The following is a 13,747-nucleotide window of genomic DNA, read 5'->3' as shown; positions in this document are numbered from 1 at the left end:
TCCATTTTAGTTGTATTACTTCCTATTCACTGAGCTCCCCCTAGTGGTGGCTACTGGCAGACAGCTTTGTAATAGAAGAGAAGCAGATTTATCCAGGTATTTTTGCCAGTTTTCTGATGTACGGTAAATACATTATGTGGATCCAGATCAACATCCATATCAACATAGATTAGAGTTATCAAAACTGATGTAAAGGAAAACTGGTTTAGATGCCCATAGCCACCAGATTCCACCTTTCATTTATTAGAGCTCCTTTTGAAAATGAAAAGAGGAATCTGATTGGTTGCTATGGGCATCTGAATCAGTTTTCCTTTACATCAGCTTGATAAATCTCCCCCATAGTTTTCTCTAGTTCCTCAATCAGAAGGACACGGTAGCGTTCACACCTTTACGTTTCACATTAAAGGGTCCTGTTCATTTCTTTTCAGCCGTACGTTTTATATATTTTCCCTTATGATACTCACTGTACAGAAAATCTGCACAACCCATTACCTACCTCTGCAAATCCAGCAGCGAAAAGTGGAGTATTGTATCCACAATTATATGTGGTTAAAGCAATGCTATACTGTCTCTGAGCGGCGCCATCTCTTTTGGTCACACTGACGTCACTTATAAAGACTCCATTCTCTACTATTGCCGGTCTCCTCCTATTAACTGCAATATATAAAATGAACAGATACAGTCATAACTGGAGGGTACAATAATTGTTCCATAAATTTAATGATTATTAATAGCAATGCAAACAGTGAAGGGCCCTAAATATTACAGAGCAGGCTGGTACTATCATCATAAATGGTTAACATGATAGGGGTAGTCTTGATTGTACAATGCCTTCAAGGGCCACAACCTCAGACACAGACTGCATTACATGACTGCTTGTTCATTCAAATGGGTACTATGTAATACCGCATTTCCCCAGTAGGGGTTGCTGCAACTTCTGATGATCAACAGGATGGTGATCAGTTGATTACGGGATGGCTTTGCTAAAAAAAAAAAAAGTCAAAAAAAAAAAAGGGTTGCCTTATTGAGACAAACTTTTATGCCCGCTGTTCCATGTGCTGCTGAGAACATTGTGGAAACCCTTAACTGAGTACAGCAACCTGTACAAAATGTGAAGAGCATTGTCTGATGTTGGAGTCCGCCCTGTGGTTGCATCGTACAAGATAACGTGTACACCCCATGCCTGGATGCTTATGTTGAAGTCAGCTAGAGAAATGCAGTGTAAGGAAAATTGGTTTAAAGAAACACCTTGGCCTATTACCCACCTCTGCAGCCATGTAACCTGTCAGAACTGTGGAAAGGGCATTTGTGTAATATCTGCCGGACCATGCATGCTGAGAAGCGTAACTGATGTATTTGAACTTGAATCTTCAGTAAAGAACTGTTCTACTGCAAAACTGCCTCATTATTTCCTGCATTGTTACACTGCACTGACATCCTCCGCAGCCAAGGGTCCCTGCCTTGCATCTCACAGAAACCCTCAACATCAAGGGAACCTCAACCAACACCAGGAAGGAGTATCCCAAAGGGAAGAAGAGGTATGCCCTTCCCATCACTGCACACTGGCCCAGGGAACATCTGAACTGTGAGTATAAATACTCCCATCCTCCGCACACATGCCCCTGTGGCCTAGTAGAATGCCTGTTAGTAGCTCTTGACTCTGAGCATGGAACAAACCCTGTAAATAATGATCCTCCTGTATTTCCCTCTGAAGCAGCTCAATAAAAGTAGGAATTAGACCATTTTGACTTCTACAGCGACTTACCGTTCAAGTAATTTGTAGGCAGGGTCTGCCCAATGTATGGGACGTCTATATAATAATCTTGACTGGACGACAGTTCGATATAAAACACTTTGAAATTTTTGCCGTTGTATTTGGTTTTAACAAGATCCAACATATCTATACAGGTGTAAGTCCAGCTGAAAAACAAGAGATGATAAATTGTATATCAGAACATATAATATATTGTGGTAATGTGAAGAGTGCTGGAAGGTGTGTTGTCCCACTTCAGGTACCTCAGATGGGTGAGACAGATAAAATCCAGAGAGTGGCGGTAGTCTCAGCAAAGCATAGTTTGCTGAGACATTTCTGTATACATTTTCTGGGCTGGATTTTACTTGGACTGGTGGCTAGGCTTGGTAGAGGGAGTTCCAAGTCCACACCCTTCCAGTACGGGTTTTCCTTTCTACCTGAGATGATCGCAGATGAGGCCTGCTGTAATCAGGCTGGCATAAAGCGCCTCAGAGTAGGTCAGTCTGAGGAGGGAGAGCGAGACTGTTTTGTGAAGCAGAGGCTCTGTGTGTGGTCTCAGTCAGGAGGACTGAGGGGCCACAAGGCTTTGAATAGCCTGAGGTTTGGAGGACCTAGCGACACCTAGAGAACGAGGGTTGCACGCCCAGCGTCTGGAGGACTACTGAGCCACACTCCCCCAAAAGGTACTGGAGTTGCCACAGCCTGGAGGCTGCAGTATTGATGTTGGCTGAGGAAAGCCGCATATGTTGTCCATGTGTGAACTGAGCTCTATGAGTGAGGTAGGGACGTATTTTGTTTAGGTAGCGCCTAGACGGGCAGGGGTTTATTTATCTTTTAAGTGTTGGCGGTGCGGGAACCTCACCCCACCCAGTGATGTATAACTGGACTATCCTTTATAAGAAGACTGTCAAAATAAATGCACAGTTTGGACATGAAAATCCGTTGTCTGGTGAGATATCTGTGAGTGTGACCCCCTGAAAAGAGACGATCCCTTACAATATTCACATTTCTACGATGATCTTCCCAAGACTAAAGTCAAGTGTAATTGCTTAGGCTACTTTCACATCTCCGTTGGAAGCTCCGTGCGGCGCTTCCATCACAGAATACGTTAAAAATAGTGGAGAGAAAAGTCCTGCATTCTGGACTTTTTTCCCCGCTTCAAAAACATCCTCCTGAATGGAAACCTAACAGATTCCATTATAGTCAATGGTATCTGTTAGGCTCACTTTGCTTCAGTTATGTGCCGAATGCAACAGTTCCATTATTTTCGTTCTTCTGCTCCTATAACAGAGCTGAAGAACAGTGCAGATGTGAAAGTAGCTTTAGATATAATATGTACTGCCATCACGGTCATAGAGGGGTCCTGCCCCCAAAACAGCAGAACCCATATAAACAAAGCGGCCAGGGCAGTAAAGGCTTGGAAATTTTACAGTATACCTTTAAAGGGGTCAGAGCTCAAAATCCCCTTGGCCATAAAGGCTATGGACAACTTTTCACAGATTTTTTATTATTGTTAATTTGCTTCCTATATGCAAAATTAAGGAACTTCCTAAATAGTCTTCATAAAAAAAAAAAAGTCCTACCATTTTGCTAGAGTGGGGACTGTGTAACACCTGCACCTAGCTAGTGGTGCTGGTGAATTAGAGACACTGGACAGCACATGGCTACTGGCTGTGTGGACTCTCTCTGCTCTCCCCCTCCCAGCACATGGCTACTGGCTGTGTGGACTCTCTCTGCTCTCCCCCTCCCAGCACATGGCTACTGGCTGTGTGGACTCTCTCTGCTCTCCCCCTCCCAGCACATGGCTACTGGCTGTGTGGACTCTCTCTGCTCTCCCCCTCCCAGCACATGGCTACTGGCTGTGTGGACTCTCTCTGCTCTCCCCCTCCCAGCACATGGCTACTGGCTGTGTGGACTCTCTCTGCTCTCCCCCTCCCAGCACATGGCTACTGGCTGTGTGGACTCTCTCTGCTCTCCCCCTCCCAGCACATGGCTACTGGCTGTGTGGACTCTCTCTGCTCTCCCCCTCCCTTCTCTCAGTATAAGGGATGACAGGAAGGAGTTCCCCGTAGTGGCAACTGCCAGAAAATGCTCTATATAAAAGTTTGGCAAAGGCTCATCCAAGATAGCTGATGCACACTGTGCATTTGTAGACCAAGACACTTCTTATCTGTCCAGCTCTGCACTTGGATTGGCCAGCATTGTTCACGTGATCAGTGCTGGCCAATCCAGGTGCAGCAGTAATTGTCTCAGGCTACCAAATGCACAGAGCTCATACTAGTGCTGCTTTCTCTTCAAACAGCTGACCAGCGGGGGTCCCAGGTGTCGGCCTCCGACGATCTGATATTGATGACCTACCCTGAGGATAGGTCATCAATAGTAAAAAGTGGACAGTCCCTTTAAATACCATGACACCCCGACTTAAACCACTCTCAAACAACCTTTCTTAGCTGTATTTTTTATTTGTTTTAGCTTCAGAAACAAACTAAAGTTGAATTGTACCTGGTCTGCTGAGCAAAGCTGTAGCTGAAACTATCATATGCGTATTTGCTGGATCCTGGACTGCTGATAGCTTCATATTGAAAATATAGGTAAATTGCACTTGTAAGATATCCTTTATAGGCAAAGCAAAGCTGAAAACAACGCAGAAACACAATGAAATATACAACAGAAATAGGGTACCTGCGTATAAATACTATATGAACAATCTATCATCTTCAATGTCATTTTAGATGCTGATTAACTTCTTAATATGTCTTTATAGCAGTCAGAATTCAGTTTTTCTCACACTGGGCTCCAAATCCCCTTGACGCAGCAGCTGGAAGTAGTCGGAAATACAGAAACAGAGGGGTGGACTGTACTACGCTATTTCCATAACACCTTGTATGGGAGCTACTGAAACAGCGAAACACTCAAGTGTTTCTGTAGTTCTATCTACCTCTGGCCTCCACATACAAGTGGGAGGAGGTTGGGAGAAGATCATCCTGAGATGGGAATACCCCTTTAAATAATATATTTTATGCTGACTGTTGCCAACACTAGAGGGAGCCCAGGAGCTTTACTCTGTATATTTTTATTGTGGAAATGTATTTATAAACAATAAGCTCCTAAGCTCCCCCTAGTGGTGGTTGCAGGCAGACAGGATAATATCTTTTAAAGGATAACCTATCAGTTTAAGAACAGTGGAGCAGATTTATTAAAGTATTTACTCCACTTTTACGCCATAAAAAGTCTCCAAATTATGGCAAATGCAATTTTTTGCTATAAATTGCCACTTTTTACACTCCTTGCATAAGTTATAGCTGAAATGTTTGCCAGCTAATACATTCAGCTCATTTCATTACAAACATGGGGAGAACATACAGTGCTCATGTAGATGTTTGAGCCTAGGAACTTTTTCTCTTTTCATGTGCACATTGCATGTAATTACATGAACCAGGACCCCAGCGCTGCAAGGCAACAGGGCTAACCATCGAGCCACCCAAATGCTCTGCAAAGATATATAGTTGAAGGGTACCTATAATTTGAAGAAACATATCATAGAGAGACCCCTATCGATCATGCACGCAATTGTATTTTTTCATCCACATGCTATTCATTTCTATGGGGTCGTGCAAACTTACGCGGATCCATTTAGCTACTTACAGAACATGTTCTATTGTCGCCTATATTGGGGACAAGAACAGGGGCGGACTGGGAACTGAAAGTGGCCCTGGAAAAAAAAGTACAAGTGTTCCCATGTTGCAGGTGGGTCTAAATTGACAGGACGCGGGGCAACATAATTAGGCACGGCCAACATATAGGCAAGGACAAGAGAAGTAGGCAGGGCCAGTGGTACCATAGTGCAGAGCAATATACCGCCCCAGCTGAGCCAAATATCACAGTGCAGCACAAAATACTGCCAAATCAATAAGGACGTTTATACAGTTAAATTCAGGAGGGCACCTGTGGCTGCTGGTGCGTAAGAAAGAATCAGATCATTATGTACCCCGCTGACGGACATGAGTAGGGCTTGGGTGGCCCTCCTAGGCATTGGCCCACCGGGAAATTTCCCTATAGCGTCTATGGCCAATCCGCCCCTGGACGAGATTAGTCCTTTCTATTGATTGGCGTGAGGAAAATGCAGAATACACATGGAAGGTATCCATATAGATCCATTGTTTGAAGACAAACATACAGACACTTGTGTCCATGAAGCCTAAAAACGAAGTGGCAGATAAGCTAAGCTGAGCTCTGTACCCCTAGTGATCGATCCGAGCAACCTGATCCCCACCGATAAAAACTTCTGACATTTTATTATAAAAAAAAAAAAAACATCCCAAACGAAATGTACTTATACTCAGAATGTATTTATTATCAACCAGAATAAATCAGAAATGCACAATCTTACCTTCCTATATAAAGTTAGTGAGATTTCACCATATGTTGACCCAGTCAGTGGATTATATACAGAATAATAATACAGCAGTTGTGGATTCTTCATGGAAAATCGCCCACAAAATGGTTCCGTCTCGGCTGTTATGGTGCCCCAGTAGGTACTCTGAGCAGAAAATGAATAGTCACGGTAGGAGATGTATAAGAACTGCAGCAAGTGCCAATAGACTCCAAGATAAAGAAAGTCAGGAAGACAACAAACAGAATGTAGATTGATGTACCGGCATGTAATGGTGTAGTTAGAGCTGAGTTTGTCACTTGGCAAAATAAGGCGTTAAAGGCCATGTACACCATTGCAGCTAAACTACTTCTATAGTCCTAATGAATCTAAAATGAAAATGAAGTACAGTAAGTCTAGATTAAAAATGTCCTATTCATGTATACAGCCACATAGCCCGGCCTAAGTGTCTCCCCATCCTGCAGTCATACTCCCCTCTTCTTCTGTTTTTGCTAACATACATTTTGCAGGTTAGCATGAGGTAGGGAACAGATAGAAGGCAGTATCACTCGGAAATCTGACTACACAGGATTTATTTGTAGTCTGTTGCTATGGAGACACATAGGCCTGCATAGTAAAGACAAAATGATAGGAAATATTTAGGGAAGACTATTGAATAAGTTGCTGCATTTTAGATAAATTAGGAAAATAAAAAAACTAATCTGCATCCCTTTCTTCCCAGAATTCCACAAAAGCATGTATGGCCTATAGGTCTCCTCACGCCGATTAAGGCGCTCTCTCCCCAAGGAGATATATTTCCCCCAAATCCTGACCTAGGCCTCTCACCCAGTTAAGCCGGTACTCTCTGCACTGATGAGGGGCAATCACCCCAAAACAACTGTCTGCAGATGAGATGCTGGCTTATTTATTATCCCTATTATGCTTGTCATATCTCAAGGCCTATTTAAAGGGTCGAACATTGACTTCTAGGATAGCTGCCTTACATCTGGCGGCATCAGAGGCAGAGCTTGTTAAAAGCTCATTTGCATCCCTTTCCTCCCAGGATTCCAAAGGAGCATGTATGGCCTCCATGTAAGGCGCTCCTTCCCCAAAGAAGTTAGTAACCCCCCTCCAACAAAAAACTAAAACGTATGACATACAACTATGTTTTACTCTGAAATGCTGCGTATTGACAGGTTTCTCCCTATACACAAATATGGAGAAATATGTCAATCAAGTTCACGGGCAGGGTGAGGCTGATGAGGATCAGATCAGTCCCCATGACTCTGTCTTCTCTGAAACACTGCAGTGCTTTATAAGACATAACTGTTTGTAACCAGGAGACTCAGACAGCATGAAGCTCCTGACTGGTTTCCTTTAACTTGAGGAATTACCATACAATGCAGCGCCAATAAAGGTAGATGACAAACTCATCCCTGCTACCTCTGTATCATGCTCGTGAATAGAAAAGAGAAATGCTTTAAAAAATATATCTTTTCATACCGGCGTTGAATCTGGTTCATAATTCTTAAAATATTTGACGGATGAACTTTCTTTCTGATTAGCTATCGCATCCGGACACTGAGCGGTAAGCATTTGTTGTACGGCCTCTTTCACCTAGAAGAAACACATTGTAGCAGATGACTAACACCAACATTTCCAATATGCTCACATTGTCGGCATGCGAGTGAAATCTACCTTCTTTTATTTTCGCTTTGCATTTTTGGACATACAGTGGTGGCTCAAAGCTCGTGAACCCTTCAGAAAGGTCTCTATTTCTGTACCTAACACTATGTAGTCCTCAAAGTACAGGGTGGGCCATTTATATGGATACACCTTAATAAAATGGGAATGGTTGGTGATATTAACTTCCTGTTTGTGGCACGTTAGTATATGTGAGGGGGGAAACTTTTCAAGATGGGTGGTGACCATGGTGGCCATTTTGAAGTTGGCCATTTTGAATCCAACTTTTGTTTTTTCAATAGGAAGAGGGTCATGTGACACATCAAACTTATTGGGAATTTCACAAGAAAAACAGTGGTGTGCTTGGTTTTAACGTAACTTTATTCTTTCATTAGTCATTTACAAGTTTCTCTTTGTTTACAGCCATTGACATGTCGCCGAGGTTAACGCTAAGGGGCTAAGGCAGGGAAGTGATGTATCTTACATAGGACTGTATGCTGGAGGGTCTGAAGGCAGGACGAGTGATGCATTTTACATGGGACTGTATGCTGGAAGGGCTGGAAGGCAGGGGTGTGATGTACCTTACATGGGACAGTATGCTGGAAGGGCTGGAAGGCAGGGGTGTGATGTACCTTACATGGGACTGTATGCTGGAAGGGCTGAAGGCAGGGGGAAGGTTGTATCTTACATGGGACTGTATGCTGGAGGGGCTGAAGGGGGGCATAATTATTACTATAATACTACAGAGGGGGCCATTATAATAATAATAATAATACAGAGGAGGAAATAATAATACAGAGGGGCCAGTATATATTATAATTATACAGAGGGCATTATAGTTATGGGCGGGGGAGGGGAGGTCTGTTATCTGAGGATGATAATAAAGTGAGAAATCCCAAAAATTGTCTGTGAAACTCTACAGAGACGAGACGCGGCTGAAAGAAGTTATCATGACGGTCCTATCTCCGAATGAAGATGCTGAGTAAAGTCTACATCACAGGAGATGTCACTGGATGTAACAGGTATGTGCTGCTGTATTCTACTGTATATGTCATAGCAATGTATGTTATGTCCATCCAAATATCTTTTTTGGGGTCTGGAAATAGAATTTGGCCCACACTGCCGAAGCCTGGCCCTAGACTTCAGGTCACACTGTGTGTGTTCTGAATTCTGGGGCCTCACACCCGTCTACTACATTATCTGTACTCCGAGAGTTGTCCCTGTGTTATCTGTAGTGTTACATAGGACTGCAGGTGACATCTGCTACATTATCTGTACTCAGAGAGTTATCACCGTGTTAGCTGTGGTGCTACGTAGGACTGCAGGTGACATCTACTAGATTATCTGTACTCAGAGAGTTATCACCGTGTTAGCTGTGGTGTTACGTAGGACTGCAGGTGACATCTACTAGATTATCTGTACTCAGAGAGTTATCACCGTGTTAGCTGTGGTGCTACGTAGGACTGCAGGTGACATCTACTAGATTATCTGTACTCAGAGAGTTATCACCGTGTTAGCTGTGGTGTTACGTAGGACTGCAGGGGACATCTACTGCATTATTTGTAAAAAAAAGGGGCGTGGTCACAGGTTGGGGGGGGGGGGGCGCAATACTTGGCTTGCCCCGTGTGCTGGCAACCCATGCTACGCCACCGCACATGTAACAAGTCAGCCAGTGTCATATGTACAAAACTGCTGACAGATGCCCTTGAACTTAGTGTTGATCAGCTTGTTAAACCGTCAATCAGCACTCATCCTGAGCTGATATAAAGGGAGGTGCGGCCACACATTCAGGCTAAGATCAGGAGTGGATGGCAACAGGAGAGAAATTATTAAGAACAGAGGCGACTTCTTCACGTTTTTGCAATTCCCTCCTGGTTTTGGCTGCATCAAATAACCTGAACATGTGGCAGCACCATTAGACTCCTTTCCTAGGGGCATAACTATATGGAGTGCTGAAACAGCAGTCACATCCAGACCCTGGTTCCTCAGGGGGCCCAAAAAACCCTTTTGAAAACAGCAGCACATTACAGGAGAATACAAGTGAACAGACCGTAGTCTGACCGGCTGTGATAACGCCTGTGGACCATGTCCGATCACTGCCGCCATGTAACTGACCTCTAGAGAAGATGCGTTTGCTGCCAGAGGTGTAGAGTACACATTATCCCACACTAAAGTGAAGGTCGCCATGTCAGGAACACCTTTAGTCGTCTCTTCAATATCCACTGTAATGTTGCTTTCACCCAGAATATTGTAGGAGAGAAGCTGGAAATCACCTAGAAGTATCATAAATAATAATTTGACATAGTAAATACTGTGAGACAGATGACATCAAGTTATAGGTATAGTCCCTCATGTATGAAAACTAAGAGGAAAAATGACTTTTCCATCCATGTCCTTAAGGAATAAAGCAACATGGGTAGAACGCACATATGAGGGTTTCTTAGTGCCCCAGACCTCCTTTTTGAGCAGTTAAGGAGAACTGAAATGGAGTTGAATGAAATAAATTGTTGCCAGTAGGGGGAGCTCACGGCATGCTGATTTATAATTGATTTTGATAAGGGTCGTAAAAATCCATGTAGAAAGAACGCCATCTAGTGGCAGCTGCAGGCAGTTAGACTTTTATCATCTAAAGGGGTTGTGCCACTCCTAAAACTTATCCCCTATTCTGAAACTTCATATTCACACTTCTCCTGATAATACAAGCTCAACCAAACACATATCTGTACTTCTCTCTCAAGACCCTAGTGCGGTCAGCAGTTTAACATGGCCAAAACTGTTGGCAGACACCCTTTAAGAAACTGGCTGATATGTGTGTTGCTCTTATTTTTCTTTGCACTAGTTGTTACCTCTCTCATATAGCTTCTCTTGTTCATTGATTACCACAGGCAAAGATCTAGAGGTGATTTTTCAGCTAGTGTTTTTTCTTTGCTCTGATCATCTTTGGCCTTTTTGGAATTGGCCCTGCCTTTACTCACCTCTTTGTGAATTGAATGTCACTGTATAGACATTTGCTTCTTCGGAAGAATTTAGTTGCTGAACATCGACTCTGTCTGGCTTTATAGACCAAAATCTGCTCAATGCTGCTTGGATTTTAGGAGCAGTCGCGTCGGCTGATAGTGGATCTGCCAATGGAAATATAGAAAAATAATAAGGGGAAGACTAAAAGTGAAATAAAGGTAAACTGGCTTAGTTATCCCTATCAGCCAATCAGATTCCACCTTTCATTTTTCAGAGCTCCTTTGGAAAGTAAAAGGTGGAATCCGATTGGTTACTAGGGGCAACTAAGCCAGTTTTACTTTACATCACTTTCGATAAATCTCCCCCCTAAGCTGTGAAGACCGGTTTATTCCCAAGGCAACGTTTCAGCCCAACACAATGAGGCCTTTGGGAATAAACGGGTCTTCACCCTTTCACCACATTTGGAGTGCTGCCTCCATTTTTGTTTTTTTTTATTTATCAGTGGAAGAAATACCTACCTTCCCTGAGGAATTGCACACATATTTGCACTTTCTGACTATGCTGCTGTCTTTTTTGCAAATGTAGATGGATGGATAGACAGACAGACAGGGGCGGACTGGGAACTAAAAGTGACCCTGTAAAAATACTCAAAGTAGCCCCGTTTTGTAGTTGGGTCCAAATTGATGGAAGGCAGGGCCAAAACAAGTAGGTGGGGCCAACAATACCACATTGTGGCACATTATACCACCCCAACAGTGCCAAGTACCACAGTGCATCACAAAATACATCCCCATCCCCAAAGCTTCCACTGGCCGGCTGTGAGGAGGGCTCAGGTGGCCCCCTGGGCATCGGCCCACCGGGAAATTTCCCTGTAAGGTCTATGGCCAATCCGCCCCTGTATATAGATAATAGATAGATGTACGCAAAGAGCTTCTACTTTTCATATAGTAAGTATAGCAGTAATGCAGTTTACACTTTCATGTATTCACCATTTACCTATGTCTTTGTGCTGTTACTTGTAGTTCTACGCTTTGTGTTGTAGCCAAGGTAGCGTGCACCTGTGTCTCTTTTTTTATAGAGATATGGGATGGATAGATAGATAGATAGGATAGATAGATATGAGATAGATAGATAGATAGATAGATAGATGATAGATAGATAGATAGATAGATAGATAGATAGATAGATAGATAGATAGATAGATAGGATAGATAGACTGTACCTGTTTCTTCATTGGCATAGATAAGTGTGTAGTACATGGGGGGACATGGAGAGATGCAGTATTTGCTGACAGTAATTGTCTGAACCTCATACACTGCTTGCTGGGTTGTGTTCCAGTTCTGTAGAGTTATAACCTTTGGGGAAGAGAAGACATTTTTAGTGGAACCAACATGAGTTCAGTATCTAATATCGGATACCAAATACAAGAGAAGGACACGGCTATAATGCAGAATACTATATACTACTAACCTGGTTTTCTAGAATGGTGGCACTCCGTGACTGTATGGCCTGTACTTCTTGTATGGCTTCAGGGGTCTGCTGCTCAGTGTATGAACTCGTCCGTGTGTATACGCCAACATCTAGTACAGAGGGTCCATAGGAGTTTTGGATATATGCTTCAAAGTAACACCTGGAAATGGCCACAAAAGTCCATTAAAAGTAATTTATAGTCTAAGGATAAAGAGGCACAATTGCCGGTCTTAATAAAGGCCCATAGCTGGCGGTGGATCCGCCGAAGTTATTTAGAGGCGCCAGCCTCTTCATAACTCCGGCACATCCAGCGCCAGTTCTAAATGTAAGCCAGCTTCCTTGCTGTCTTGCATTTAGACCATTTTCTACGCCTAAAGCAGGCATTAAAAATGATGAATGAGACGGCCTATCGGCCTGGCCCCTCCCCCACCTACAAGGCACCCACAATTTTAGACCTGGTGTGAGCAGGGAAAAGTCACAGAACTGTTAGTTGCGCCACCATCTGCACCAAAAACACACCTAATTTAGGCGTATTTCAGATTAGTAAATCACCCCCAAAGCATCTATAGTGCCTGCACTATCAATGTCCAGAATCCAACTAGCATGCCCGACCGCTGCCCCCTATTCTACTGTGTGTAGTAACCACAGGTGTATGTACAGTTCATCGTAATGCTCACAGGATATTTCCCACATAAACAAGCCAACCAGGCACCTACCAGGATTGGTGGCCCCGGAGAGGAAGAAGAAGTCCTATGTAAGCAGCATCCTCTTGTATAGGCACAAATCCACGGCCCTGGCCATGTCAGTTGCAATTCTGGATAATGCTTGAAGAATGCCTCGAACGGAAGCAATGTTCTCCTCCGCAAAGCTAGCGCTTCGTACCGAGCACACAGTGACATCACTTGAGCTGTGGGATCTCCAAAGGATAAAACTTAATCTACCACGTTTCGGAAAATGGTGACGTTTTCCTTCCTAAGGGATGAAGATCCTTGTTCTTCTCCTAATTATATAGGCACCTCCAGAAATAAATGGATGTGGACACAATAGGCACTCTGCACTCTGTATCTATCTATCCAGAATTGCAACTGACCGCCAGGGCTGTGGATTTTTGCCCATACAAGAGGACACCGCATACATAGGACTTCTTCTTTCTCTCCGGTGTCAACAATCATGGTAGGTGCCTGGTTGGCTTGTTTATGTGGGAAATATCCTGTGTGTATTATAAAGAACTGTACATATCAGTGGTTACTGCTCCCAGTAGTAGAGGGGGCAGCGGTCGGACATGCTAGTTGGATTCTGGACATTGATAGTGCAGTCACTAGTATAGTCACTTTATCCTATTGAGCCAGCAGGCGGTACTGGCTCCGTCACTGCTGCACAATATTTTGTGTTCACGATGGTTATTCTATTAGTGAATTGGTTAATTTATGGTCTACATTGTAGTACAACTTTGATTTGGGCATGAATCAGCTCAGTAGATATCTCAGGAGAGGAGAAAAGAGAGAGGGACT

At 43.5% G+C, this 13,747-nt stretch overlaps 1 protein-coding gene across 1 annotated transcript in view; it reads right to left on the bottom strand.

The window, feature by feature from the left end:
• Positions 1-13,747, bottom strand: part of LOC121002377 (fibrocystin-L-like) — a 171,544-nt gene that overhangs the window by 114,134 nt on the left and 43,663 nt on the right. The window contains exons 15-23 of the mRNA XM_040433840.1: positions 12,237-12,396; positions 11,989-12,121; positions 10,784-10,930; positions 9,924-10,081; positions 7,629-7,742; positions 6,144-6,293; positions 4,256-4,386; positions 1,766-1,920; positions 497-654 (exon numbers count right to left, since the gene is read on the bottom strand). Coding sequence (XP_040289774.1) covers positions 497-654; positions 1,766-1,920; positions 4,256-4,386; positions 6,144-6,293; positions 7,629-7,742; positions 9,924-10,081; positions 10,784-10,930; positions 11,989-12,121; positions 12,237-12,396 — 1,306 coding nt within the window. The remainder of the gene's footprint in view (positions 1-496; positions 655-1,765; positions 1,921-4,255; positions 4,387-6,143; positions 6,294-7,628; positions 7,743-9,923; positions 10,082-10,783; positions 10,931-11,988; positions 12,122-12,236; positions 12,397-13,747) is intronic.

The sequence above is a fragment of the Bufo bufo genome, chromosome 5 (assembly GCF_905171765.1).
Source record: "Bufo bufo chromosome 5, aBufBuf1.1, whole genome shotgun sequence".
In the NCBI taxonomy this organism is placed as follows: domain Eukaryota; kingdom Metazoa; phylum Chordata; class Amphibia; order Anura; family Bufonidae; genus Bufo; species Bufo bufo.
The sequence above is the reverse complement of the archived record's forward strand: the minus strand, read 5'-3'. Positions and strand labels throughout refer to the sequence as shown.